Below are 27,647 nucleotides of genomic sequence, written 5' to 3'. Positions count from 1 at the left end.
CAAAATCCAGTGTTGAGGAGTCATGACAGTACTTTGATCTTTATATACTCTGAAACATTTCTTTAAATTAAACTTTCCTACATTTATTTGTCATTGGTACTTGTAGTAAGTTGACAATGTGGTGAAATTTCAAAATTATATGTAACTTCTACTAGTTTTACTTTCTCCCCCAAGTCTTTTTTAACTCATGATTTTTACACACACAATCCAGATCTTATTATAGCCTCTAAGTCTTTATTCTTCACAGTAGATAATGAAAGAGCCCTCCAGTGTCTTGGCAAAAATGTTCTGGTATAGCTGGATATGTACAGTGGAGTTATATAAACTCATACCTCAGTGGACTTAACCAAAATTGTGTTAGTCTCAATTCCTACCACACTGAGGAAGCCTCCCAAATAACTATTTTCTTATCTGCAGTATTCCTTCAGAAGAGCTAACCAGGGCAGGGCTGGCATGAGAAGTGACCCCTGTGTTACAAAGTCTATCTTCCTCAGAAGTTTGTAAAGAGCAGTTGAATATTCTAGCTTTAGCAAACCTAGGCCAAAGGAAGGAAAGCCATGAAGAATGCAGAAGTCAAACACTCATGACAGAGTAGGCACAAGTTTACAATAAGCTAAATCAGAATTTACAAATACAAACGTCCCAGGTAGCATTGACTCCCATCATTGGAGTGAAATGGATCAAAGTTTGAATTAAGGCCTATGGTGAGGTAACATTGCTTTGCTGTACTTTTGAACAAGAGCTTCTCCTGATCACTGTTATATATTTTTCTAGAAAATCTAAAGTTCAGAAGAGAATGTATCACTGCTGACTTTTATTCCAATATTTGGATGGAGTTAGGTTTTAGGGTAGAATTTTGTTCAGTTTGGATTTAATCTTTTGAAAAGTAAATTCCTTGTTTACTGGTTTGACTATAATTCTCTGTTATCTTTATGAGGTAAAACTGCAAGCTGACTAGCATGTTCTGTGAATCTGCCATTCCTAAAACTTTTATAAACACTTCATATTTTTCACTGATAATTGATCGCTCCAATAAACATATATTGTGAAAATGCATCCACAATAAATGGAATTCCTTCCTGCAAAATGTCTTTGCCTCACTTATTTTTATGTACAATATTGATAGTGAGAGGTGTGTCTATTGTAATAAAGATTATGGCACAGTAAAACCTATATTTCAGGTTGAGTCTTGGTTTCACTCTTTAAAGAAGAAAAGCATTTTCATATTTTTAAATTATCTAACGAAATACAGAAAATTGGTCTTATGTTGACAACTGACCAAACATGTATGGAAAAGGTTGAAGAGGAATTTTGCAAATCCTTCCTAAAAGAAACTATCGTCCGGGCACAGTGGCTCACGCCTGTAATCCCAGCACTTTGGGAGGCAGGAGGATTGCTTGAGCCCGGGAGTTCAAGACCTGTAGGTTCCAGCCCCACAAGGTCAGTGGGTTTTTCTCCCCGTGTGTGGAGACGAGAGATTGTAGAAATAAAGACACAAGACAAAGAGATTTAAAAAAAAAGACAGCTGGGCCCGGGGGACCACTACCACCAAGACGCGGAGACGGGTAGTGGCCCCGAATGCCAGGCTGCACTGATATTTATCGGACACAAGACAAAGGGGCAGGGTAAGGAGTGTGAGCCATCTCCAATGATAGGTAAGGTCACGTGGGTCACGTGTCCACTGGACAGAGGGCCCTTCCCTGCCTGGTAGCCGAGGCAGAGAGAAAGAAAGGAGAGAGAGAGAGACAGCTTACGCCATTATTTCTGCATATCGGAGACTTTTAACTTTCACTAATTTGCTACTGTAATCTAAAAGGCAGAGCCAGGTGTACAGATTGGAACATGAAGGCGGACTAGGAGCGTGACCACTGAAGCACAGCATCACAGGGAGAGGGTTAGGCCTCCGGATAACTGCGGGCGGGCCTGACTGATGTCAGACCCTCCACAAGAGGTGGAGGAGTAGAGTCTTCTCTATTCTCCTCCAGGGAAAGGCAGACTCCCTTTCCCGGTCTGCTAAGTAGCGGATGTTTTTCCTTGACACTGACGCTACCACTTGACACTGACGGTCTGCTTGGCAACGGGCATCTCCCCAGACGCTGGCGTTACCGCTAGACCAAGGAGCCCTCTGGTGGCCCTGCCCGGGAATAACAGAAGGCTCGCACTCCTGTCTTCTGGTCACTTCTCACTATGTCTCTTCAACTCCTATCTCTGTATGTCCTGGTTTTTTCTAGGTTATAATTGTCGAGCAAGGATTATTCTAATATTGGAGTAAAGAGTAATTGCTACAAACTAATGATTAATGATATTCATATAGAATCATATCTATGATCTATGTCTAATATAACTTCTTATTTTATATATTTTATTATACTGGAACAGCTCATGCCCTCGATCTCTTGCCTTGGCACCTGGGTTGCTTGCCACCCACAAAGACCAGCCCAGGCAACATAGCAAGACCCCTTTCTGTACAAAATAATTTAAAAGCCAGGCATGGTGACATACACCTGTAGTCCCAGATACTCGGGAGCCTAAGGCAGGAGGATCACTTGAGCCCAGGAGGTCGAGGCCACAGTGAGCCCTGATAGCACCACTGTGCTCCAGCCTAGGTGACAAAGTAAGACCCTGTCTCAAAAAAAAGTAACTATTGATTGTCCCTCCATCCTCCTTCTCATTGCCAACGTTGTCACATACCAGCCCTCTGGCTCCTAAGATGGGCAGTACTGTTTTCTCAAAGGTAGTATCTCTTATATAGAAACACCCATTTAATATAAACCATTCATTTGTAGAATACTTACTACTTGCAAGGCACTGGTGATTACATGGGAATCCAAAGTTATTTTTTCATGGTAATTTTGCATATTTATGTAGCACTAATTGGTCTGAAATCTGAAGTTCTCATAAAGGTTTTAAACTGTGAGTTCGAAGCTCCTGAACAGTTCCCTCAACCCTGCCTACAAGATTGACACAATTAACTAAGTTACTATAAAAAAAAATAGTATTTTTATTTCTGTGTCCTAACAAGAAGTGTGATAAGTATAGACAATAATATAGTTGTTATCAAAATCAATTTGCAAAATTAAGCAATGTAAAGAATACAATCTGTAATACCAATACCAAACTGGTAAGATTAGAGGTGAATGGAAATTAATTTTACAATATGTATATTCAGGATAAGAGCTTGAAAACATACTAGTGTCTTCTGTGATGTCAAAACAGGTCTGTATTAAAGGTTTTTTCCTACCTTTGCTTGTATGTATGCTCCAAGTGGAAGAATGGATAAGAAAAAAAGATCTCAATCCTAAATTTGTGTTCTTCCATTGGCATTAGCAGATAACTAACAAGGGCTTGATTTTAGTACAGTGTCTATTTATGTCAAGTCTATTAATTGTGTCCTAATATTCTATATCCTACTGATTTTTTCCTTATCTGTTACTGAGAAAGGAAAGTGAAAAAGCTCCCACTACGATTATGGATTTGTCTATCTCTCCTTGTAATTCTGTTAATTTTGCTTTCCATATTTTAAGGTTATTTTTAGGTGAGATATTCAATTCACTAGGAAGATATAATGATTCTAAATCTTTAGCTAAAGATCACTATGAAGTGACCATCTATTTGTGCAAAGACTTTTGCCTTAAAGTTATTTTTTTCTATTCTTAAAATTACTATGGTGGCTTTCTTTTGACTAGGGCTTGCATCATATTATTTTTTCCATCCCTTAAATTTAATTTATATCCTTTAGTCTTAGATACGTGTCTTTAACAATAATCACATGGTTTGGGTTTTAATCCAATCTGGTGATCTCTGAGTTTCAACAGGAATATTTAGTCCTTTCATATTTAATGTAATTACTGATATCTTTGTATTTAATAGTATCCTAGCTATGCGCCACCTGTACTATATGACTTTTTCTTTCTTGTTCATGCCGGGGCTGCTGCTGCCTCAGAGCATATGCTGATCTACAAGTGGCAGCTGAGAGGCTGAGCTAGATCTTTGGAAATACAATTGGGCTAGAGGAAAAGAAGTCAGAATCTGCTAACTGCCAAGAATGAGGGCTAGGTAAACTACTTCTAGCTTTGGTTGGGTCTTCAGAGAGCTGCCTCCTAAAACTAAGGTGAATTTAAAGTTATCTGGTCTTCACACAGGTTGCCACCTAGCTCCACTCTGTGGAACAATTCTAGTATTCTCGCAAGGAAATAAATGATCAATGGTAAAGATGAGAAAAGTTACAAAATACTGAGTAACAATTCAAGAATTTAAGAGATAAAGTATCACAAGGCTCTAGCACATAACTGTCAAAGAATTATGTAGTATATACTTGTCAACATTTAGAGGGAAGAGAGAATACATCAGCCTGGGGTAATCAAAGAAGAAAAATATTTGCCTGAACGTTTTTTATACCCCCAGAAGTGTACGCAGTACCACTACACATAACAGTGCTTGGTAAGCGATAAGATGATTTCACAAGCAACTCAGTTTATAAACTTTGCTAGATATGCTGCTGTCAATTTCTGTTAAGTTTCTAGAGTTATAAGAGGTTAATTTTGTGACATTTTGTATTACTAAATTTATAGTTCATGTATCAACTCAGCCCTGAATCTCAGCTCCATAAAGAACACTGGCTTCTTACATCACTCTAATGCCAGTTGTTGTTGTTGTTTTGAGATGGAGCCTTGCTCTGTTGCCCAGGCTGGAGTGCAGTGGCACCATCTCAGCTCCCTGCACTGCAACCTCCACCTCCCAGGTTCAAGTGATTCTTCTGCCTCAGCCTCCTGAGTAGCTTGGACTACAGGTACGTGCCACCACACCCAGCTAAATTTCGTATTTTTAGTAGAGATGGGGTTTCACCATGTTGGCCAGGCTGGTCTTGAACTCCTGACCTCAAGTGATCTGCCCACCTCGGCTTCCCAAAGTGCTGGGATTACAGGCATGAGCCATCATACCTGGCCTCCAATGCAGATTTAATAGCGGAGTTTTGCCATGACATGCTCTTAGTAGTGATGGCTTTTACTATCTTGAAATAGGATTTTCAAAAAATGTTTCATTAAAATAGATTTTGGAAGGCCCAATGGGTCATTTCTACCTAGATAAGGAACCTTAATTCAATCTTCTCTTACTGAATATACCAAAAATTATGCAAAAGTACCACAATCCTACAGAACACACGATTAGTTTCTTAACCAGTTTTCAACCTTACCTAGCACTCTTTCATTCTAACATGCTTTTATTAGAATAATGAAATGCTATCTTGTATATGTCTAGTTCCTGCTGTATTAGTCAGGGTTCTCTAGAGGGACACACTAATGGAATAGTTTATATAAAATCTATAAAGGGGAGTTTTTTAAGTATTAACTCACATGATCACAAGGTCCCACAATAGGCCATCTGCAGGCTGAGCAGCAAGGAGAGCCAGTCTGAGTTCCAAAACTGACGAACTTGGAGTCTGATGCTTGAGGGCAGGAAGCATCCAGCGTGGAAGAAAGATGTAGGCTGGGAGTCTAGGCCAGTCTCTCTTTTCACATTTTTCTGCCTGCTTATATTTTCGCCATGCTGGCAGCTGATTAGATTGTCCCCATCCAGATATTAAGGGTGGGTCTGCCTTTCCCAGACCACTGACTCAAATGCTAATTTCTTTTAGCAACACCCTCACAGATACACCCAGGATCAATAGTTTGTATCCATCAATCCAATCAAGTTGACATTCAGTATTAACCATCACACCTGCCAACATTAGTAACACGGGTGCTTTGAGGTTTTTTCAAATTACAGAAATTAGTTATCAAGTTCACTAGGGTTTCTCAACTAGGGTCTCACAGACCACACTTTAAAAACCACTTCCCCATGTCTTGAGGAGAATGGTGGCTCTAACCTGCTCCCTGATGTAACGTGTAAGTGCTTAGAACTTATATGTTACTCACCCAATCCTCACAACCCTACAAGACAGGCACTACTGTACTGTCCCCCCTTGACAGGTAAACAAATTGAATCAAAGAGAATTTAAAAACTTGCCCACAGTCATATGGCTAAATGGCAGAATATTTGACCCAAGGCAGTTGGCTCCTGAGTCATTCAGGACATAGGCATGAGCAAGGACTTCATGACTAAAACACCAAAAGCAATGGCAACAAAAGCCAAACTAGACAAATGGGATCTAAAGAGCCTCTGCAGAGCAAAAAAAAAAAACAAACCACCATCAGAGTGAACAGGCAACCTATGGAACAGGAGAAAATTGTTGCCATCTACCCATCTGACAAAGGGCTAATATCCAGAATCTACAAAGAACTTAAATTTATATGAAAAAATCAACCCCATCAAAAAGTGGGTGAAGGATATGAACAGACATTTCTCAAAAGAAGACATTTATGCAGACAACAGACACATGAAAAAAATGCTCATTATCACTGGTCATCAGAGAAATGCAAATCAAAACCACAATGAGATACCATCTCACACCTGTTAGTATAGCGATCATTAAAAAGTCAAGAAACAACAGGTGTTGGAGAGGATGTGGAGAAAAAGGAACACTTTACACAGTTGGTGGGACTGTAAACTAGTTCAACCATTGTGGAAGAAAGTGTGGCGATTCCTCAAGGATCTAGAACTAGAAATAACATTTGACCCAGCCGTCCTCTTACTGGGTATATACCCAAGGGTTATAAATCATGCTACTATAAAAACACATGCACACGTATGTTTACTGCAGCAATATTCACAATAGCAAAGACTTGGAATCAACCCAAATGTCCATCAATGATAGACTGGATTAAGAAAATGTGGCACATGTACACCATGGAATACTATGCAGCCATAAAAAAGAATGAGTTCATGTCCTTTGTAGGGACATGGATGAAGCTGGAAACCATTATTCTGAGCAAACTATCGCAAGGACAGAAAACCAAACACTGCATGTTCTCACTCATAGGTGGGAACTGAACAATGAGAACACTTGGACACTGGGGGAGGAACATCAAACACTGGGGCCTATCGGGAGGTGGTGGGAGAGGGGAGGGATGGCATTAAGAAAAATACCTATTGTAAATGATGAGTTAATGGGTGCAGCACACCAACATGGCACATGTATACATGTGTAACAAACCTGCACGTTGTGCACATGTACCCTAAAACTTAAAGTATAATTTTAAAAAATGAACTTCTTAATGCCAAATCGAATGCCAAATACCAGAAGCAAATCTCAAATATCAAAATGATACTGTTTTAGTAACTGAAAAGTTACCAACTCTAGCCAACATGCCCTGAGCTGGAAAGGGAATTTCACCATTGCACAGTTAGGGCAGATTTTGGCGGGAGGAAAAGACAATTTCATGTTTTTTGTCATGAGATTTCACTCAGAGTCTGGGAAACTATTCGTTCTCTTTTGAGATGATTTATCCTATCTATTATCGGTTGAGCAGGCAGGGGTCATTCTTACTAACTCATTTCCAAATACTAAGGGCAATGATAGCTTCACCGTAGCCCCCAAATACAGACAATTAATTCTGCCGATGACAGAGTAACTAGAAAAGACACCATCAAGTGAATGACGCTTGAGCTGAGTGTTGGTTAGTTGACTGGCTGAGACAGGTCTCAAGATCTGAGCTTGGAAACAGTTTAAGAGGTTTGGCCCTGTACTAGGTCATCCTAAACCCAGATAGTATGAAGAAGGCCAAGATAATTACTAGACTATCCCAGGCTTCCCAGGCCCTCCTCTGGCTTCCTCAGTCGAATTACAAGACCTCTAAGATCATAGACTACTGAGTTCTATGATGTCATAAGTAACTGATTGCCGTAGTCACTTCATATATTCATTTAAGCCTCTCTCAATTGTCAACCTAAATAACAGAGACAGGCTCTCTAAAAGACGTTTATTTGGGAATGGAACATTGCAAATCGGAATATGCATGTCATAGTAAACTATGTGTATAGTCAGGGAGGAAAAGGAAGATAAAGATTTTTAAAAGAAAATAAGAGGAAGATTACATACTGGCTTTTAAAATGATTATCCTTAGCCACAAAGATCAATAACAAGAGTGATGCCAGTCTGAGGTTAGCCAGGCAGTTGCTGAGCAGCTGTCCTTGTAGAAGCATCTTTTCTGTAAGGTGGTGATGGCCCTCGTGTAAGGTTGTGGTTGTTACGGAGTCTTTTTCATTATCAAGCACACAAATGTGAAGACTCTTCTTTCATGGCCTTCTCCAGCTCTGTTTGTCAGAGTTTTCTTTCATGACTCTATTTTGATTCTGATCCAAATGATATAGCTACACAAAATTATACTCCTAACACAACTTACCTTTGGCCATCCTGCTAAAACGAACTTTCTTCCCGATTCCCACACAAGTAATTGTGCTTTTTGGCACAGTTGGCACTTAAAGAGTTTTGGTTGTCTTTTTCTCTTTTCTTACTCTATTTTTTATTATACTGCCTTTTAGACTGCAGTCTTAGATCAAACTCAGAAAAAAAAAAAAAGAGGAGAAAAAGTTGCCACAAGGGTAAAGCTGCCTTCCCAAAAGGCAGAAGCTGGCAATAGAAGGAGCATGTCCAGTAACCTTCTTTGGTGAGATCACAAGGAAGGGGAACAAAAATTCAGACAAAGTCCTTGGTAGAAGTTTATTCTAGGCCTTACTTCCACATGAACTTAAAGACAAATGATTTCATTTCCAGTACATATTACTGTCTTGAATAGGAGAGTAAGTTAAAAAGGAAGAGTTAAAAAAAAAAAAAAAAAGTGGATGCTTAAGCAAACCATTTCAATTTTACTTGGGCAAGTAAAAAATCCCTGTGAAGTCTCTTACCTTAAAATGATACTGATTCCAGCTAAGCTTCAGCTAAATAGTACTGCCTAGTATACAGCTGATCCCTGAAAAACACAAGTTTGAACTATATGAGTCCAAGTATACAGGGATTTTCTTCCACCTCTGCCACCCTTGAGACAGCAACTCCATTACACTCTAACCTGGGTGACAGAGCTGTCTTTAAAAAGAAAAAAAAATGTTAATAACCCCTCCTCTTCCTCTTCCTCAGCCTACTCAATGTGAAGACAAGGATGAAGACCATTATGATGACTTACATTTAATGAATAGTAAATATACTCTCTTCCTTATAACTTTCTTAATAACATTTCATCTTACTTTATTGTAAGAATACAATACGTAATACATATAACATACAAAATATGTGCTAATCGACTGTTTATGTCATCAGTAAGAGTTCCAGTCAACAGTAGGCTCTCAGTAGTTAAGTTTCTGGGCAGTCAACAGTTATATGCAGATTTTCAGCTATGTAGAGGATGATACCCCTAACCCCCAAGTTGTTCAAGGCTCAACTGCAGTTCATAACACAGACTTCTCAGTCTATGTACTTGCTGCTTACCCTGCCTGGCAGAGTCTCCCCATAAGACATCCTGTGGTTCATCCCTCTGCTCAAATACTCCCTGGCCAGAGAGGCCTTCCCTGGCCATTCCATCTAAAAGAGCAACCCTGGCAAGGCCCCCCACCCCCAACACCCCCTATTCTCTTTTTTCCCCCTACTTGATTTCTCTTCATAGCTGTTATCGTCTGAGTGATATCATTTTTATTATCATCATTGGTTTGTTTACTCCCACCAGAATGTAACCTCCACAGTAAATGTCTGGTTTTTTTCCTTGCAGTCGTGAACTGTCCCTAGTAGGCAGCAACCATCCTGTAAATGTGTTACACCAAGGCATGAGGATCCCTTGGGACCAACAGTTTGAGCCTGCAGTGAGCTATGATTGTGCCACTACACTCCAACCTGGGTGACACAGCTGTCTTTAAAAAGAAAAAAAATTGTTAATAAAATAATGAATGAATATCATTTTCAAAGTTTTGCCAAATTCCTAAGATTTTGGCCAGGCATGGTGACTCATGCCTGTAATCCCAGTACTTTGGGAGGCTGAGGTAGGCAGATCACTTGACACCAGGAATTCGAGACCAGCCTGGCCAACATGGTGAAACCACATCTCTACTAAAAAATGCAAAAATTAGTGGTGGTGTGTGCCTGTAGTCCCAGCTAGTCGGGAGGCATGAGAATCACCTGAACCCCAAAGGCGGAGGTTGCAATGAGCTGAGATCGCACCACAGCACTCCAGCCTGGGCAACAGAAAAAGTGAGATTCTGTCTCAAAAAAAAAAAAAAAAAAAAAAAAAAAACCTAAAGTTTTAAAATTATGCACTAAGACCATTTTTCTTCCCATGGATTACTTGATATGTGATAATATAACTATTTGGACTAAAAATCATGAAACTTAAGTCTCTCAGCTCTGCCATTAATTTCTTGTATAACCTGGTTAGATCACTTCTCAGTTTTACCTTGTGCAGCTGACATCCTATGGCTTACAGCCATGACTAAAACCCAACAGAAAAACAGATTACATATATAAAGATTTCTCTGTGCATGTCACTTTTAGTGACTTATGTATGGCTAAAACAAGGTTCAACTATAAGAGTGACTTTTCAAGAGGTTGATCTAAGATATACTCTATTAATATTCTCTGTCCAAGGTCTAATCTGGAAGGTTCAGACTTTTAAACTGCTGACCTCAAAACACCTATTTTCAGAAACTTACAAAATACAAAGAAATTATATTAACCCATTTCCATGCTTAAGCCATAGTGCTTTGCCCTTTATTCTACTTTCAAATTTGCTGCCATTCATTATCTCCATTTCTACATTATCACGAATCTCATGGCATAGAATGCTTTGTGAAAAGTGTTTATTTACATTCTTATATCACCAAAATCTAGACTTTTTTTTCAGCTGTACTTGGAAAACTGTTCCAAATAGATTACATTACCCAGCAGAGCTAAAAATGAGGGAAAAAATCAATATGGGATGTTCATGAATAACGTCTGTTAATTAAATGAGACTACATATAGTGATTTGCAGTGATCAGGAAAACAGTGTTAAACATGCTAGCTGACGATTGCTATAAAGAATCTCTGAGCTGATAATTTTTGAGAATTCACCCTAGTTCATCTATGACTCTCCATTTAGTATTTAAGGAGAAAAGCCTCATTTTCCGAATTGAATAAAGAGAATTAATCACACAACTGTGTAGAATGGAACTCAGTCTGTATAAAAATCAGGACGAACGTACTTTTTAATATTCTAACATCTCCAAGGAGTAGTTTCAAGTACTGTACGCAAGAAGTTCAGGTAATTTGTCCATTGTCACACCGTTAAAAGTCAAGTGGGCTCCAAAGCGCAGTCCTAACCAGCATGCCTCCTCTAAGGCAATAGTCGAAGTGCAGACTTCGACTAGGAATTATTAGCTGTCTGGCCTTCCACGCTCCTAAATTCTTCCAACAGACCCCAACGCCTCCCAGACACCCTCTCTGACCGCCCTGCTGCCCACCCCAAGTTCCCAGCATGCTCTGGGCTCCGACTTCCTGGGGCCAAAACCTGCGCAGGCTCCTTTCCTCCGCACTGGTTGTAGGTGATCTCCGAGGGCTGCTCAAAGTCTCGCGAGGGCGGACCCGTTGCCTGGTGACGAGAGTTGGGGGCGTGGCTGGGGCTGCGGATCTCCAGTAGTGGCATTCCTTCTAGCGGCTGGACCCTGGGTTCTCCGCTAGATCCCAAGATATTGTCCCCGCACGGAAGCGACGACTGGCCTGACCAGAGGACTCGGCCAGGATCTAGGTGCCGGCCCCAACGGGACGGTGAGGTAGGCAGAAGGAAGGCGGGGCGCCCCCTGCGGGAAGCGAGCGCGCCCCGGAAAATGAGCGCCTCACCACACCCTGGTGGCCAGGAGTGAGTGCGGGAAGGAACTCGGCCGCCTAGAGTTGTGGCCTCATCCTGGCTCCCGCCAAAAACCCCTTGGTACTGTCGGGACGCGGCTGAACGTGGACGCGCCCGCACCTGCCCTCCTCCGCAGTGGTGGAAGACACCCGCGGAGCGCCGGTGAATAAGGGACTTCCCCTGAGGCCAGAGCTGTATCCACAGCAGGTCAGCACTTCGTGTGCCCCGTGTGCACCTGTAAGGAGTGGAATTTACGCCAGTCGGGTTTTCCAAATGTGGAGTTGTGATGCCCAGGCAAAAACTTCAGTTTCTTAGGACTGAAGGTGTCATCTATGAGACAATCGGCTCCGTGGCATTGGCAGTGATTTGCCATAGAGCTTGGACTTAACTTATATGTAGTCCACGCTGCAAAACACGCTTTCTGTAGAGAGGGGCATAAACCAATAGATTTGCAATTGTCGAGTCCTTTGGTCTCTCAAGAACGATGGGAACTTGACAAGAAATTTCGATTATTCCCTGGTCTTAGTATTAACCACATGGGAAGATACTTACATAGAATGGTAGTGGTCATTACCGATACAACCTTCTGGTAGCTATTTAGATTTCTAAGAATAAGAATAATATAAATGAATATTAGACAGTATCTACAGAATGATAATCAAAATGTAAAGTCTTGTCACTTGAACTTTTGGTCAAGTGAAAAGGAGAAAACTTAAAATTATATTGCTACATTTCACAAAGTGACTAATTTTTAAAATTCATTATCTTTTAATGCCTCAGTATCATTCTGAACTTGCTGTGTAGTATTCAATTGTAAATATAATAAAATGTGAATGATTTGGCTGTATACTCTGGAAATTCCTTTTAATTAAATGATTTACTTGATTTGTCTTTTATTGTGGTTGTTGTCTCTTACAGTCGTGGAAAATTCCTTTAAATCTCTGAAATTGAAGGTGTTATTAGTTGTACTGTAGTTTTTAGAGAAGACTGTTGTGACTGTTAAATACAATTGAATATATTTTTGAGTACTCATTTAATGTAGTAAACACAGCTTGAAAAGAAAAGCTGTCAAATAATTTCCTTAGAAATTGTTTTACAGCCTACCCGTATATTACAAGAAATCTCAAGTCAAACACTGGAAGAGATGTCAGAAGATTCAGAAAAGGAAGACTATTCAGACAGAACAATCAGTGATGAAGATGAATCGGTATGTTTTTCTCAACTTTATTTTACTTGGAGATAAAATTTGTATTATATAAATCCCTAATTAAAGTATTATAAAGTCAATTGGATATAAAAATCAATTGGATGTTTAAATTATTGTCATTGAAGTTGGGAAATAATTTGGCTGAAAAAGCTGAGCTATCACTGGGAACACTATGCCCTGTCTAGAAAGAGAAACTGTGTTTGTATTTTTTTGAGAAAATATTTTAGCTAAGATTCTTCTAGGTTTTATTAAAATTTGTGTATGAAATTTTTAGTAGGGTTTTTAGGATTAGTGTCCACTTATTTTCTTATATGTGCTGATTGGATTGTGTTACATCGTAGTATGAATCATAGTAGAACCACCGTGTTCTAACCTTGTTGTGTATCACCATAACAGTTTATTGTGGCTCTGATGTCATAGAGGAAGGGACATGGAAGAAGAAAAAGGGGGGAAAATGTAGTATTTAAAATTCTTTAGTCTGTTTCTACTACATATTCTGAGATATTTCCTTCAAATTTTATTGAAGTGTAAATTATGTATGTAAACTAATGTCCCGAAATAAGCTCTTAAAGCTTACTTTAACTACTTAAAGGAATTACGGCTTTCTGTGTTTTTCTTTTTGTTATTTTTTTTTTTCGTGAGCCAGAGTTTCGCTCTTGTTGCTCAAGCCGGAGTGCAATGGCGCGATCTCGGCTCACTGCAACCTCTGCCTCCTGGGTTCAAGGGATTCTCCTGCCTCAGCCTCCCGAGTAGCTGGGATTACAGGCGTGCGCCACCACGCCCGGCTAATTTTTTGTGTTTTTAGTAGAAACAGGGTTTCACCATGTTAGCCAGGCTGGTCTCAAACTTCTGACCACGGGTGATCCATCTGCCTTGGCCTCCCAAAGTGCTGGGATTACAGGCATGAGCCGCCACGCCCAGCCAATTTTATTTTTAATTTAAATTGTTTTCCCAGGTTTACCAAGAATCTTTAAACTTCATTCCTTCCATAAAGTCATTATTATGACCTCACCCAGTGGAAGAGGAGGAATGAAGGATGCAAACTTTAAGGTTTCAGAATATTTGAAGTGTTGGGTGCATTGAGACCAGTAGCCGATAATAATCCTTTAATTTTCTCATTTATTAAAGGTTAAAGACATACACTCAATCCCAAGTACTAAAATAGATGTAAAAAAAATCTGGATTTGAAAACTGTTGGTTTTTTAAAGAGAAATATTTTTAAATTCTTATTTTAGGATGAGGATATGTTCATGAAATTTGTAAGTGAAGATTTTCATCGGTGTGCACTTTTAACAGGTTTGAACCTATTCATATAGTTTTTGTTTAGTATAAAACCTTGAGTGGATAAAAAAGAAGATGAGGAAACTAAAAAGTCAGATTGAATAATATAGGGAATGATTATTCTAGTAGATTGTGAAAGAGAAATGTATCCACTTGCAGAATTCAAACTTTTCAGGTTTGTTTTACGTAAACCTATTTTATATTAGAATATAATAAATGAAAGTGGTGATTATCTTATATTTAACATAAGGATTTACCTTGTCATTTCTTTAATTGTATTGAGTATATGACTCCAGTTATAAAGGACAGATTATGTTAGAAGTACATCTTCATTTAAACGAAGTATATTGTCTAAAGAGTCTCCTTAATAAAGTCATTCATTTGCAACTGAACATGTGTGTGGGCATCTTGATGTATACTTAATTTTTAAAGATTTATACTTAGAGTTGTACTTTCAAATGCTAAAATATCTCTACTCAGTATTTACATATGTATCACAAGTACTCTGAAATTGAAGTTAAGGCCTTTATCTTTTTTTTCTTTTGTCTTTTACCACCATCCTAAAATAAATCTTCCTGTTTGAAATAACCACCATTCTCAGTTTGATGTGTATCATTCTAGAACTTCTTCTTTGCATTACACATATCTATACCCATAGGCATAGAAATTTTATAGTATTGTTTTGTGGACTTTTCCCTGCTACCCTTTTCTGTTTTTTAAATTTTGCCAACCTATTAGGAGACAGGGGATAACTCACTCCTTTAACTAGCATTTCTGGGATTGCTAGAGAAATAGAGAATTACTTCTACAGGCTTATTATCTACTCATATTCTTAGTTGATATGAATTACCCATTTATAGTAATCCCTTTTTATGTTGCTTTCTTTGTTTAGAACATTACCAAAAGCAAGATGTAAAACATTTAATCACCCCTAAGTGTTCCTGTGTCTCTGCAGTAGATCTTCGCCTTCCAGGCTTCACTCCTGGCTCCAGACAACCAGTGATTTGCATTCCCCCCCGCCCCCGCCCATATTTGGCTTCTCTAGAATTTCACAAAACAGAATCATACATTTTGTGTTTTCTGTCTTCTTTCATTTAGCATAATACTCTTGAGATTTATCCATGTTGTTGCATATATCAGTAGTTCCTTTTTATTGTTGAGAGGTATTCCATTATGTGAATAGACCACAATTTCTCCATTTAGCCATCCATTCATGCACAAATAGTTTCCAGTTTGGGGCTGTAATGAATAAAGCTCCTGTGAATATTTTTGTACAAGTCCTTGTGTGAACATGTTTTTTATTTCTCATGGGTAAATCCCTAGGAATAGTATTGCTGGGTTATATGCTAAATATATACTATATGAGAAACTGTGAATCTGTTTTCAAAAGTGGCTATATCCCTTTGCATTCCCAGCAATGTGTTATTTCTTCACCAAGAATTCTTATGTTTTAATTCAGTACAAGTGTGTGTTTCCCTTACCTCGTGGAGCAAAATTGTAATGACTCCTTTAAACTTCTTGTCTGATTGTTTTAACATCTGGGTTATCTTGTTGTTAACATTTGTTGATTGCCTTTTGCCCTGAGAACTGGTCCTATTCCTGGTTTTCCGTTGTTCATGCTATGTTGTGTAGATTCTGGGTCAATGTATTTCTTCTAGCAGGCAATCAATCCAGTTAGGTTTAAACAGTAAGTTCTGGCACCCCCTCTGTGGATAATAATTCAGATCTGATTTCTCATCTCTAAGCCTTTGCTATGCTGATTTTTTCCCATGCCAGTGTAGTTCAGGAGTTTTGAGACTTTTATAGATGGTTCAAAGCCCTGTTTAGTTCTCTTAAGTTTTCCTTGTATTGGTTTGGGACTATCTTGCACATGTGTAATTCAGGGGTTGAGCTGAGACATTTGTGTGTGGGTTGGGAGGGTGGTTAAAGTTTCAGTTAAGTTTTCATAGTCTCTGAGAGTGTGTCTGCTTTCATAGCTCAGGGATTAGCCCAATTCTGTGGGCTCATACACAGGATTAGGAGATACCTTTCTCTGGTTCCTTTCTTCCCTTCAGGTTCCTTCCACACTGTAAGGACCCCTTTTCTTGGTTCTTCTGTTAAGATTAAGACTGGTTTTCTGATTTGGAGAAGGAATTTTTTTTATTTTATTGTGTGTGTACATATGTCATTTCTTAGTCATTCAGAATTTCTCAACCTCTACACTACTGAGAACCCCACCACATTCTCCCATGACATCCTGTATATGCCTGCATGATTGCCCTTGCGGTATCACATCACCTAACCCTTCCTTCCTTCTCTCTGTACTGAGAACGCCTTGATCTCAGAGACTGCCTTATCAATGTTTGTATCTCTTCCCAGCACTGGTTCTGGCACATAGTAGGTAATCACTAAATAGGATATTATCATTGTTAGGGTGGTGTGACTAAATTATTCGGCTCAAGAGAAAAAGAAAAGACTACTCTCAAGCATTTTGGAATCAAACATTTATAATAAAAATAACCCCAAACTTTAGTAAATGGAAAAAAAAGGACTGAGTTTCTATTTGAGATTTAGCCATTTGCACCACTGCACCGCACTGCTCTGTTCAGCACGCTAGAGCAAACATTCATTCAGCACACTAGAGCAAACATTCATTCAGCACACTAGAGCAAACATTCATTCAGCACGCTAGAGCAAACATTCATTCAGCACGCTAGAGCAAACAAGGGTCTGGATTCACCTTCCTGTGGGAGTGCTTCTAAGTTTTAACTCTACAGTCTGCTCTTGTTTACTTTTCAAATTCTTCGGATAGTTATGTTTTTGTATTTTATCTAGAATTGAGTTGTAATTAGTGAGAGAGAAGGCCTGTATAAGACTTATGTTGCCACAGCAGGACTAGAACTCTTGTTCATCAACTTTTGATTGAATGACAAACTTGCAAATTTTACATGTGGTTGCTGGATTTTGTTGTATTCAGTTAAAGAATGTTGAACTTTGTCCTGATAAGCAGTTGTTTTGCTTGTGGATCAGTTTCATTACTTTGAGGCTTGCCTTTCAGCTTTGTTAGAGTGTGTCCAGCCAGAACAGTCTTTACTCCAGGGCTGAGTTCATTATTTAGGCGTCAGCTCACGTTACCTCTTTAGAGAAATCTTGCCTGTCCACCCTATCTAAAATAGCATTCTCACTCCCACTTTCCTGTTTCTAATCTTCATTTATATTTCTGTGTTTTATTTTTGTAGCATTTGTCATCACTGAAATTATCTTGTTTTCCTACTTATATATGTCCTACTACAGTTTAAGCTCATGATGGCAGGGACACTGTTTTTTTCACTCTGTATGGCAATTGTCTGTTTATAGTTTTTAGCACATACTAGATGCATTATAAGTATCTGTTGGATGAATGAGTCTATAGAACAATCCTGATAAGTAGCTAGGGCAGGTGATATTATTAGTTATTGACCTGTAGTAAGATTTATGTTCAAAGAGGCTGCCTTGCCCAAACAAAGTCATACAAAAAAAAGTGATAAAAGGGAAGGAATCCAGTTATCTGAGCTCTAGTCCAGTTGCTGTATCAGCTGTTGTACAAAAATAACCAAGAACTACGTCTCGGCAAAAAGCCACATTTCAGAGGTGAAAGAGCAAGAGGAGTCAGTGAGACAAATGGAAAACCAAATATGTAGAAGGGAGGGGGAAATCCAGGAAATGTGTCATAAGAGAAGTACGCTTAAGGAGGGGTGATCATCAACATCAAACTGATGCCGTACAGTATCACACCAATATACCAGACCACTGCACGGCCTTCTTGGTGTGGCCCCATACTAGTCTATATGAATTGTGTTCCTGGCATTGTATCACACAGTAGCTCTAGAAGGAAAACTGAGAAAAAGTTGTGACTCAGTTCACCAGCAAACCTTGAGAATACAGTTCCAGTAAGTAGTGAGGAATTATAGTTCATCACTGTATTTAACTCATTAGACATTTAGATGATTTGCTAGAAGAGCTACAAGAAACAAATGTTTTTAAAGTAGTAGTGAGCTTTTAGAATAAATTAATAGTATAAAGGTCAACTATTTTTTGGCTATTGTGAAGCTCAATCATCACAAAATTTCATTAGTACTTTTATAAAAAGTGCCATGAATTATAAAACATTTGTAATGATACCCACACATTGAATAGTGTTGAAAGGAAAAAAGGAACTATATAAAAATTACAGGAGTTGGTATTTTTCTTCTTCCCACTCATGATTGTGTTTGAATCTTTTTCTCAGCTGACTCTTTTGGTGATCCCTTCTTCCCCCGGACTACACAGATACTATTAGAATATCAGCTAGGGAGATGGGTGCCACGTCTTCGTGAACCACGGGATTTATATGGTGTCTCTTCTTCTGGTCCACTGAGCCCAACACGGTGGCCATACCATTGTGAAGTCATCGATGAAAAAGTCCAGCATATTGGTATGTTTTTAGCAGTTTGAGCGATTCAGACATGAGCAAACTTACTTTGCCAACCTTGATTTTAATGAGGAGACTCACAATGTTAGAAAACAGTACATTCCAACAGAAATATAACGTGAGCCACATATGTAATTTTAAATTTGCTTGTAGCCACATTTAAAACGGCAAAAAGAAAATGAAATTAACTTTAAAAATGTATTTTATTTAACCCAAAAATATCCAAAATATTTCACATTCTTTTTGTACAAAGTCTTCAGAATCTGGTGTGCATTTATCTTTACAGACATTTGAATTGAGATCAGTCACATTTCAAGTGTTCAGTAGCCACATGGGCTTAAATGGAGGCACTTACAGCATTTGCTTGGCTCCTGAAGCTTTAGCAATTCTAAACAATTGCAAAGGGCATGACGGTGTCCCAGGCACAAACTCATACACAGAGTGAAGGCATAGATGGAGGCTATGCTGGAATGGCTGTGAGCTGCAGTCCTGCTCTTTGTGGCTTCCTGTCTCTTTCTCATTTCCTCTTTGTATGTTTGTCTTCTTCTTAGTGTATCTTTATCTTCTTTTACCTCTTTCTGCCTTTTTTCTTTTTTCCATTTCTTTTCCTGTTTCATTTTCTCTTTCTGCTTCTTTGTCTTTTACCCACTTTCTGCTTTTTCCTTTAATGGATGTTTATGAAACTGAAGAGTGTATATTTTAGTATATATAGATTTTTAATGCTTCTGTATGTGTCCATTCCCAAATTCAGTTTTTGCTTTCCTAGGTAAAGCTTATAGCCTCATCTCTCCAATCTATGCACAGGTATGACAGAAACATCCCATTGTTCACCATCTTTTCACTGCCACAACTCTCCACCTTTTGTTGATTGAGGCATTTATTGCCAGGTAGAGATCTTAGAGACATTCATTGGTGAATAAAAAAAAATTACACATACACACTTTTTATAACTATACTTATTACAGTGCCTACTAGGAGTTCTTAAAAACTAAATTTTCTTCATATATCATCTGGCATATAGATAGATAGATATGGGGAGAAAGGAGAGGGGTGGAGAGAGAGAAAGAACACTGATTTTTGTTCATGGAGGACAAAGTTAATTTTCTTCAAGAATTCCAAAGTTATAGGGTTAAAAACATATTAAAGAATTCATGCTTAATAGTACTAAACAGAATCACTTATTCGTACCGATCTCTTCAAAGCTGGGTATATATTTATCTTCTGTAGTATAGGACATCTCTCTCCCTTTTTCTCCTTCCAGTCCTTCTACCATCATCCCCACCTCTCCTCTGTTACCACCCCCCTCCAACCTCATTTTTTCTACAGCACCAGGGCAGGAAATAAAAAAGTCAAGCAGAGAAAACACTGCCATGCTACTGAATTTGAACCTTCCACCAAGCCTTTCTTTTTGTACTTTGGTTCTTTTTCCCAGCCGCCTCATGACATATTTGTGGCAGAGAGAATGGATAAGGAGCAATAAAGGAAAATCCGTATGCTCCTACTGTGACTTCTGCCTGATTTCTCTCCAGTAGCAGTGATGAGAGAATGAGAGCAGAAGAGACCCAAAAGGAAGAGGAAAGCAAGATCCCATCGGGCCACTGCTTCTCAGTGTCACGTCCAGCCCCATGTGCTCATTCCATTCAACTCTGTTCCACCTCATCTAACTAGAAAACCCTTCTGTTGCATCCTTGCCACACCTTTCTGTTCCTTAAATTTCCTAGCCCTCACTTTCAGCCATCATGTTTGCCCTCAGTTGCAGGAGTCACCATCAGCAGCTCAGAGTTGGGAGAGGTTCTGTTTTCTTTGGTTGCTTGGTAATCCCCCACTGTTACTGCTGAGGTTCTTTCAGATGAGGGCAGCTGTGTTTCTGGCCTCTTCTATTGAAATTTTAAATATAATTTCTAACCAAAATATTGTTATAAGAGTGGCTAGAGTTTGTGGTGCTATCTTTCAGATCTCTTATATAATAAATAGGCTTTGGGCTCTGTGAACCCAGCCTCCACCCTGGTGAAGGTGCAGTCACCACACAGTACAGGTGCAGATGCAGCCTCTCTCAGCATACATTTCCCAAGATCCCCAGAGTCATGTCACACAGCTACTAGTGACACTGTCTGTGCAAGGTAGAGTCATGCTGGATAAAAGTTTTATTTTGGGCTATGCCACTGCTCTTTTATTTTCCGTCTGTGTCCCTGAAATTTTTGCAAGCTCCGCTGGTCCTCAAGCCAACTGGAACACCCAATATAATACATCCTTGTGTAGGAAGACTCATAATCTTCACCCACATTTGTCCTTGATGGCTTTTTCCACTTTGCTTGCTAGCATTTCAGAAAGTTTACTTCCCACAGTCTTACATATTGCCCTAGACCCTGCTTTTGTCACTTGACTATTGAAAAGATTTTACAAATTTGGATATTTGAAAGGACTTACAAGACTTCACAGAGCATTCTTCTGTGTGGCTTTTATTTAAAGGCAAAGGATAGGTGCAGCAAGAGAAAGATACTATGGCAAGCATTGGGGCTCAGGTGCAAGCTTTCCAGGGGCCTTATTCACACAGACTGCCTGTCTTCAGATTGAAACACCAAGATCTATGTGATGCATCTTAGCTTCAGAAAACCTCAAGGCAAAAGTTCCCATCTGGGTTTTTAGGCCCTTGTAGTCATGACATCAAGCCAGGCTGTCTTCCTGATTCTGCCAAATGAAAACCATCAATAAACAAACTGGCCATGCGGGGTTTTTGGGGGCAGTTTCAGACAGTAAACAGCACATCATTAATCTTACTGTTCTTATCTTGGCCAAGAGTCAAAGCTGGACAGCCAGAATTCCCCAGAGGTAAAAATAGAGCTTTTCCAGTCCAGCTATAAATTAACTCTGTCTTACACAGCCATATATCTTGAAAGTATTTCCATATCAGTTTATATATATTAATCTCCTTTTTTATAAACTGGTACATCAGATTTCATTAAATGGATGAATCAGAATTTCTTTAACTGGTACCTTATTAATGAATTTAAGGGGTTTCCAGTCATTGGCTCTGACAAACAGAACTGCATAAATATCCTTTTATGTGTGGCCTAATGCATATAGACATACATATTTTAGGGGTATTTTGCTAGAATTTCTGGTATAAGGATACTGTCAAATTTTCCTCCAAAAAAAGTTGCATCAATTTATAGTCATAAAAGCAAATAGTTTATGAGTATGGTCAGGGGTCCTCAAGATGACTCATATTCAACGATTTGCTTCAAGGACTCACAGAACTCAAGAGAAGCCATTATACTCATGGTTATGGTTTATTACACTGAAAAGATACAGATTAAAATCAGCAAAGGTAATAATGGCATATAGCAGCGGTCCCCAACCTTTTTGGCACCAGGGACCAGTTTTGGGGAAGACAATTTTTTCACAGATGTTGGGGGATGGTTTTGGAATGAAATTGTTCCACCTCAGAGTATCAGGCATTAGATTCTCATGAGGAGCACACAGCCTAGATCCCTTGCATGCACAGTTCAAGGGATCTTGTTCAAGGGATCTTGAACTGTTGCTGCTGAACTGATAGGACCAGTGCTGGTCCATGGCCTCAGGGTTGGGGACCCTTGCTATGCGGCAGAGTCCAGGTGAGACCAAGCACAAGCTTCCAGTTGTTCTCTCCCTGTGGAGTCTTAGGAACAGCACTTAATTCTCCCAGCCATAATGTGAGATAATATGAAGTGCTGCTAATCAGGGATGCTCATCTAGCTTTGATGTCACTGGTTTCTATTGCAGGTTGGTTATATTTACATTCAGTGCCCACATGGCTAACCTTAGTTACTTAGTCTCTGGCCTTTCCAGGGGTCAAAATTGATACTGTGTGTCCAAGCCCTCTACCACCACCACCACAATAAATCAGTTGTTAGCATAAACTATCTGACATAGCCCAAGGTCCCAGGTAGACAAAGATACTCTTATGAGGCAAGGTATTCCAAGGCATCAGAGGTTATCTCCCAAAAGTTTAGCAAGGTCCAAACCTTTACAATGTGCAGGGTTTGGACAACCAAGACCTGCTGAGTTAATCATTTATGCACAGGCTACTCACTGTCCCTTGGCCTAGGCTCTCTTAACAGAGAGCCTAGTTTGTATAATATGATTATCTCCTATTTTAATATTCTACTATTTATACCTTTTGACAAACTTGTACATAATTACTCAGCATAGAAATTAACTCATAATTAAGTAGATCCAGTTATTAGCCCATTTTTCATTGATACTACATACCAAGGAGGCTGTGATTCAATTTTCCAATACATTTGATCATCATCATTTGACTGACTTACATAAGGGAGAGGAATCATTCCAGCAGTACCGATGTTAGACTGTATCTGCAGTATTGTAGTAGATGTAACCTGAAAAATAAGAATCAAGAGATAATGGCCCATTACCTCTGTCATTAACAATTAATTGGTCCAGTTCATCATTATATCATATGACCAGAATGCCTCCCAGAGCAATGCCACTCAAGTTTGCAGGCTTCCCTTCAAGCTTTTCAGCTTCTAAGAGCAAGGTTGGTCTTAGAAAACTGACTTCACCTTTTTGGGCATCTAGTATAATTAAGCTAAGAGACTACAGTCTCTTGCTCCGAGCCTCTCTCAAAGCACCAGTGTAATACTAGATTTTCCTCATTACCTAATTCATTTATTTATTCCTGTGCCTTGGCTATTTCTCCTATTTTTCACTTGTCATGATTTTTTACCCAAACATTTTCACCTTTGGAAGAGTTGTTAGGCTTATCCACTGTGCTGGTCTAGATTGCCAGCAGTAATACCAGTCTAGCTCATGCCTCCTTTCAGCTCATTCCATTTTATTTAGAGTAAGAATATATAGGTATAGAACTAGTGGGCTATCTTGACCACCAAGAAATACAGCTCCATTCACTGTCAATCCGAATTTTGCCAGATGGGGTGAAGATACAGTCCACCCCATTAGGCCCATAGCAATTCTGACATAAAGGTTGAAAGGTAGGTTTCTTGCTTAGGAATGATTCCTGTTTCTAGCACCTGCAGTCTCCAACCACTGCCCCAGGTAGGAAAAAAGAAAAGTTGAGGTGACCTGAGAAATCACTTTGTTGTTTGTACCAGTGTACTCCTCCATCCCTTCTTCTCCAGATCCACCATAAAAGTAAAAGAATTTGTCATGTGGGGACCCGCTTTTGTCCCCCTCATGTTGAATGTGCATACACACTCATGAAGCTATATATGTCAGCCCTTCCTGCATTTATCACCCCCCATTTTAGACCAAAAAAAAATGTTTCAGTTACCTTTTCCAATTCTCTAGTAAACCACTATTCCATTTTGATGTGATATCTTTTTGCCCATCATTAGACACTATGGGCTGTAAAGTGTGTTTCTTGGTCTAAAGAAATATAACTTGATGGTCCAAATTGCCACAGTATCTTCTGTTTCAGTCCTTTTATAGTATTTTAAGCATTTGTATCCATCTGTCTCTGGGGGTGCAAAGCTTAGTCCAGAGTAAACGTCTAGTCCTATCAGGATCCTTTTATAGTCTGGGGGCTACCACAGAATTCTGATGTAGTTACTTGTCAGTTGTGTGTGCCACCTTCTCCCCAGGAAATCTGCCCATAGCCACCTGCAGTCTCTCTCTCTCTTGCAGTATTTATTTATATTTTGTGCCTCAGAGGGAAAAAGAGAAATATGCCAACAATCAGCCCATGCCTACATTTCTACACCTCTCCCATTCCCATTTATTTCATGGACCTACATGCCCACCTTAAGTAAGCACACCAAGTTTTCCACTTAGTGGGTCCAGTCATCATCTGATCCTGGAAGAGTGTTCTTCTGGTAGGCATTGACATGTTCTACTTTAATGTGCCCCTAATTCCCATGGTGATTTCCATAGGATAGTGCCCCACATGGGGCATCTAATAGACTAGTTTTTCATTGCCCATTTATTTGACCATGTGGCCAGCCATTAGCACACCCAAACTTTGATTATTTTTAAATGGAACTTTTATACTTGTTCAGTGTTTTCATCACTGCACGGACAGCATATAGTTCAGCCTGAGCAGATTGTTCTTACTTTCTTCAATCAAAACTTTTCCATCATCTGATGTAGTACAGTAGTCTTCCAAACAGGATGTTGACCATCCACCTTGGAACTGCCATCAGTCAACCTAGTAGCTCTCTTTCAATAGAGAGCTGTTCATAGGGTGCTGCCCAGGTGGCCATAGGATTTGGTGGCACCTCAGCTGATTTCAAAGTAGGCTCCAGTGGAAAAGAGACCTCCTGCACATGAACAGAATGAGTACCTCCTTGCATTGTCCCAGTAACATTGTCCTGTATAAACCGTTTCCATTTATTATGGAGCCCTTCTGGGCACTACCTTATTAGAGTGTTTCTCTCACATCACTTAAGGCATTACGGGCATTTCAGCTTTCATGGTTATATGTCCTTCAGTATAATGGTTAATTAATTTTATGTATCAGCTTGGCTTGACCATGGGATGCCCAGGTAGCTGGTAAAACATTATTTCTGGATGTCCCTCTGAGGGTGTTTCTGGAATAGATTAGCATTTGAATTGGTAGATTCAGGAAAGAAGATCCACCATCACCAGTGTAAGGAGGTGGGGCGTCATCCAATCTATTGAGGGCCTGCCTGAATAGAACAAAAGGATGGAGGAAGGGTGAATTCTCTTCTTGAACTGGGATATTCATCATCTGCCCCCAGACATCAGAGCTTCTAGTCCTCAGGCTTTTGGACTTGGACTGAATTACACCACCAGCCTTCCTAGTTCTACAGCTTGCACACAGCAGATTATGAGACTTCTCAATCTCCATAATTCTGTGACAATGTGCATACATATATGTGTATATTCACTGATATAATTCCTATAATACACACACACACACACACACACACAGTCTACTGGTCTATTTTTTCTGAAGAACCCTAATACATTCAGTCACGGGCATTTTCAACTAATGTCCAATAGCAAGTTAGTAATTTGTTCTCAATTTAGCTGTATATCTTATAGCTGCATCTGAAAATTTTCTGGTCCAAATTCTGGCAGTCACTGCTGGATGGTGCTCACAGGCTTTTTCCATAGCCCCATTCTCTGGTCCATACAGGGCTACTGTAGAGAAAATGTGTTGGTACCAGCAGCCCAGTTTTTAACACATCATTGATTAAAGGTGTAATCTATTTTTGTGCACCAGGTATTCTATACTATTTCCAACTAAAATCTGTGGGCTTGGACAGTTCTGTAGGTTCCCATTTAGCAGGTATACTGGATAAAGGGCAAATTTACATGCCTTTGGTTTTACAATGTAAGGTAGGGAAGTGTTCCCCAATCAGATATAAAATCCATCCCAATACATTCAGGTAAAGGAGATACATCCAGTTCACATGAAGTCCATTTAGGTATTTCAGTTTTAATCTCAACTTTCACCTTAATTTCATCAACCATTTCATGGCTAAGTCCTCCCAACCTAACTGTAGTCCACATTAGGATTTCACCCAACAGATTTTGGAACCTCAGTGCATTGGTCTGCCATGTCAGAGTCCCAGAAAAGCTTATTCTCCACCCCCTGTCCATTTTAACCACACGTGCATATAGCCCATGTCCCCAAACAAGGATCAGACTAAAGGACTCTGACCCTTTTCATCAGTCTTTATCCATATTAGATTGTGAGACAATTGCCACGGATGATTTGAGGTAACATTTTTCATTGTCCTTTTTGCCTTTCAGCTTTGTTAATTCCTCCAGACTAAGGTAAATAGAACAGATTTGTTTAAAGCTCTTCAAAGTTGGGGTATGCCAGGAGCTCCTATTGGTCTATGTAATCTCCAGTAGTGCTTCATTAAGCCTTTGATCCCATCAGTGTCCAACCTGCTGGGATGAGTCCCTTGATTCCTTTTGTCTTTCCCTGTTCTTTCATGACTCATATTATTTTAGCTGTCAGTTTTTTCAGCATGTTATTTGTCCCTTTGTTGGAAACCCTGAAGCTAGTGTCTGTAACTTGGACCAGCTGAAATTCAAGCTTGGCCCAGCATCAGGATTTGCCTCAACACTTTACTGTCATTTTAGCTATTACACATAATAACTGAGAGATTGTATATTTAGCTTGTTTCTTGTCATTTTGCCTTTCCTTATGCATCTAGTGAGCCAACTCTTTAGGAGTTAGATTTATCATTTCTAAATTCCAGTGGTGACTTTTACTTCTAGTAACTGGTTGCAACACAGCTGCTACTTAACACCATGAGTGGCCCAGTGGCCATACAGAATCAAAGTTTTGTCAACTCCTACCCTCTTATCCTTCCTTTTCCCAAACCATTCTTTCACCACATTTCAGTGAGTCAGGGTGATTCTAGTGAATCCCACTTCCGATGTCACCTGTGATCAGGAGTCCCCAAGACCACCCCAAGGTTCAATGATTCATTAAAAGGACTCGAGAAATTCAGAAAAACCATTACATTAATGGTTGTGGCTTATTACAGTGAAATGATACAGACTAAAATCAGCAGAATTGATTTAGGGCAGTGTCCAGGAGAGACTAGATGTGGGCTTCCAGTTGTACTCTCTCTGTGGAGTTTTATAGATAGCACTTACTTCTTCCAGCCATGATGTGAGATAACACCCATGAAGTACTGCTAATCAGGGAAGCTCATTCAGCGTTGTTGTCCAGAGTTTCTATTAGGGACCAGTTATGTCTGCATGGAAGGCCCATGTGGCTGGCCTTAGTTATTCAGTCCCCAGCCTCTCCATCCAAAATTAATATAATGTGGCCCAGAGCCCCCCACCACAACTCACATTATTAGCATAAACTATCTGATGTAGCCCAAGGCCCCAAGTAGACAAAGAAACTCTGAACAGGCAGAATATTTCAGGGTCTTAGAGGTTATCTCCCAGGAGTTGGACAAGGTCCAAATCTTTCTTTGGAGGTACAGGGTTTGGACAGCCTAGGCCATCTGTGTTAATCCTGTACTGCACAATGAGA

The 27,647-nt window shown here is 39.6% G+C and overlaps 2 protein-coding genes across 28 annotated transcripts in view; one reads left to right on the top strand and one right to left on the bottom strand.

The window, feature by feature from the left end:
* LOC105471445 (uncharacterized) overlaps positions 1 to 12,315 on the bottom strand; it is a 99,988-nt gene extending 87,673 nt beyond the window's left edge. Inside the window, exons 1-3 of the mRNA XM_071094124.1 lie at positions 12,278 to 12,315; positions 11,362 to 11,979; positions 8,785 to 8,849 (exon numbers count right to left, since the gene is read on the bottom strand). Of these exons, the coding sequence (XP_070950225.1) occupies positions 8,807 to 8,849; positions 11,362 to 11,979; positions 12,278 to 12,315 (699 nt within the window). The 3' untranslated portion in view covers positions 8,785 to 8,806. The remainder of the gene's footprint in view (positions 1 to 8,784; positions 8,850 to 11,361; positions 11,980 to 12,277) is intronic.
* LOC105471336 (AGBL carboxypeptidase 3) overlaps positions 11,531 to 27,647 on the top strand; it is a 149,652-nt gene continuing 133,535 nt past the window's right edge. For 19 of the 27 annotated variants that reach the window (XR_011621943.1, XR_011621944.1, XM_071094450.1 and 16 more), the window contains exons 1-4: positions 11,537 to 11,670; positions 12,844 to 12,951; positions 14,187 to 14,247; positions 18,479 to 18,664. Coding sequence is in view for 22 of the 27 variants with exons in the window: in XM_071094450.1 (XP_070950551.1) it covers positions 12,889 to 12,951; positions 14,187 to 14,247; positions 18,479 to 18,664 (310 nt within the window). In the remaining 5 variants the exon portion in view is untranslated. Of the gene's footprint in view, positions 11,671 to 11,793; positions 12,952 to 14,186; positions 14,249 to 18,478; positions 18,665 to 20,093; positions 23,006 to 26,398; positions 26,423 to 27,647 lie in introns of those variants that run through there. The other 8 variants (XM_071094452.1, XM_071094447.1, XM_071094465.1 and 5 more) reach the window with 7 other exon arrangements.

Source organism: Macaca nemestrina, chromosome 4 (assembly GCF_043159975.1).
Source record: "Macaca nemestrina isolate mMacNem1 chromosome 4, mMacNem.hap1, whole genome shotgun sequence".
Taxonomy (NCBI): Eukaryota; Metazoa; Chordata; class Mammalia; order Primates; family Cercopithecidae; genus Macaca; species Macaca nemestrina.
The sequence above is the reverse complement of the archived record's forward strand: the minus strand, read 5'-3'. Positions and strand labels throughout refer to the sequence as shown.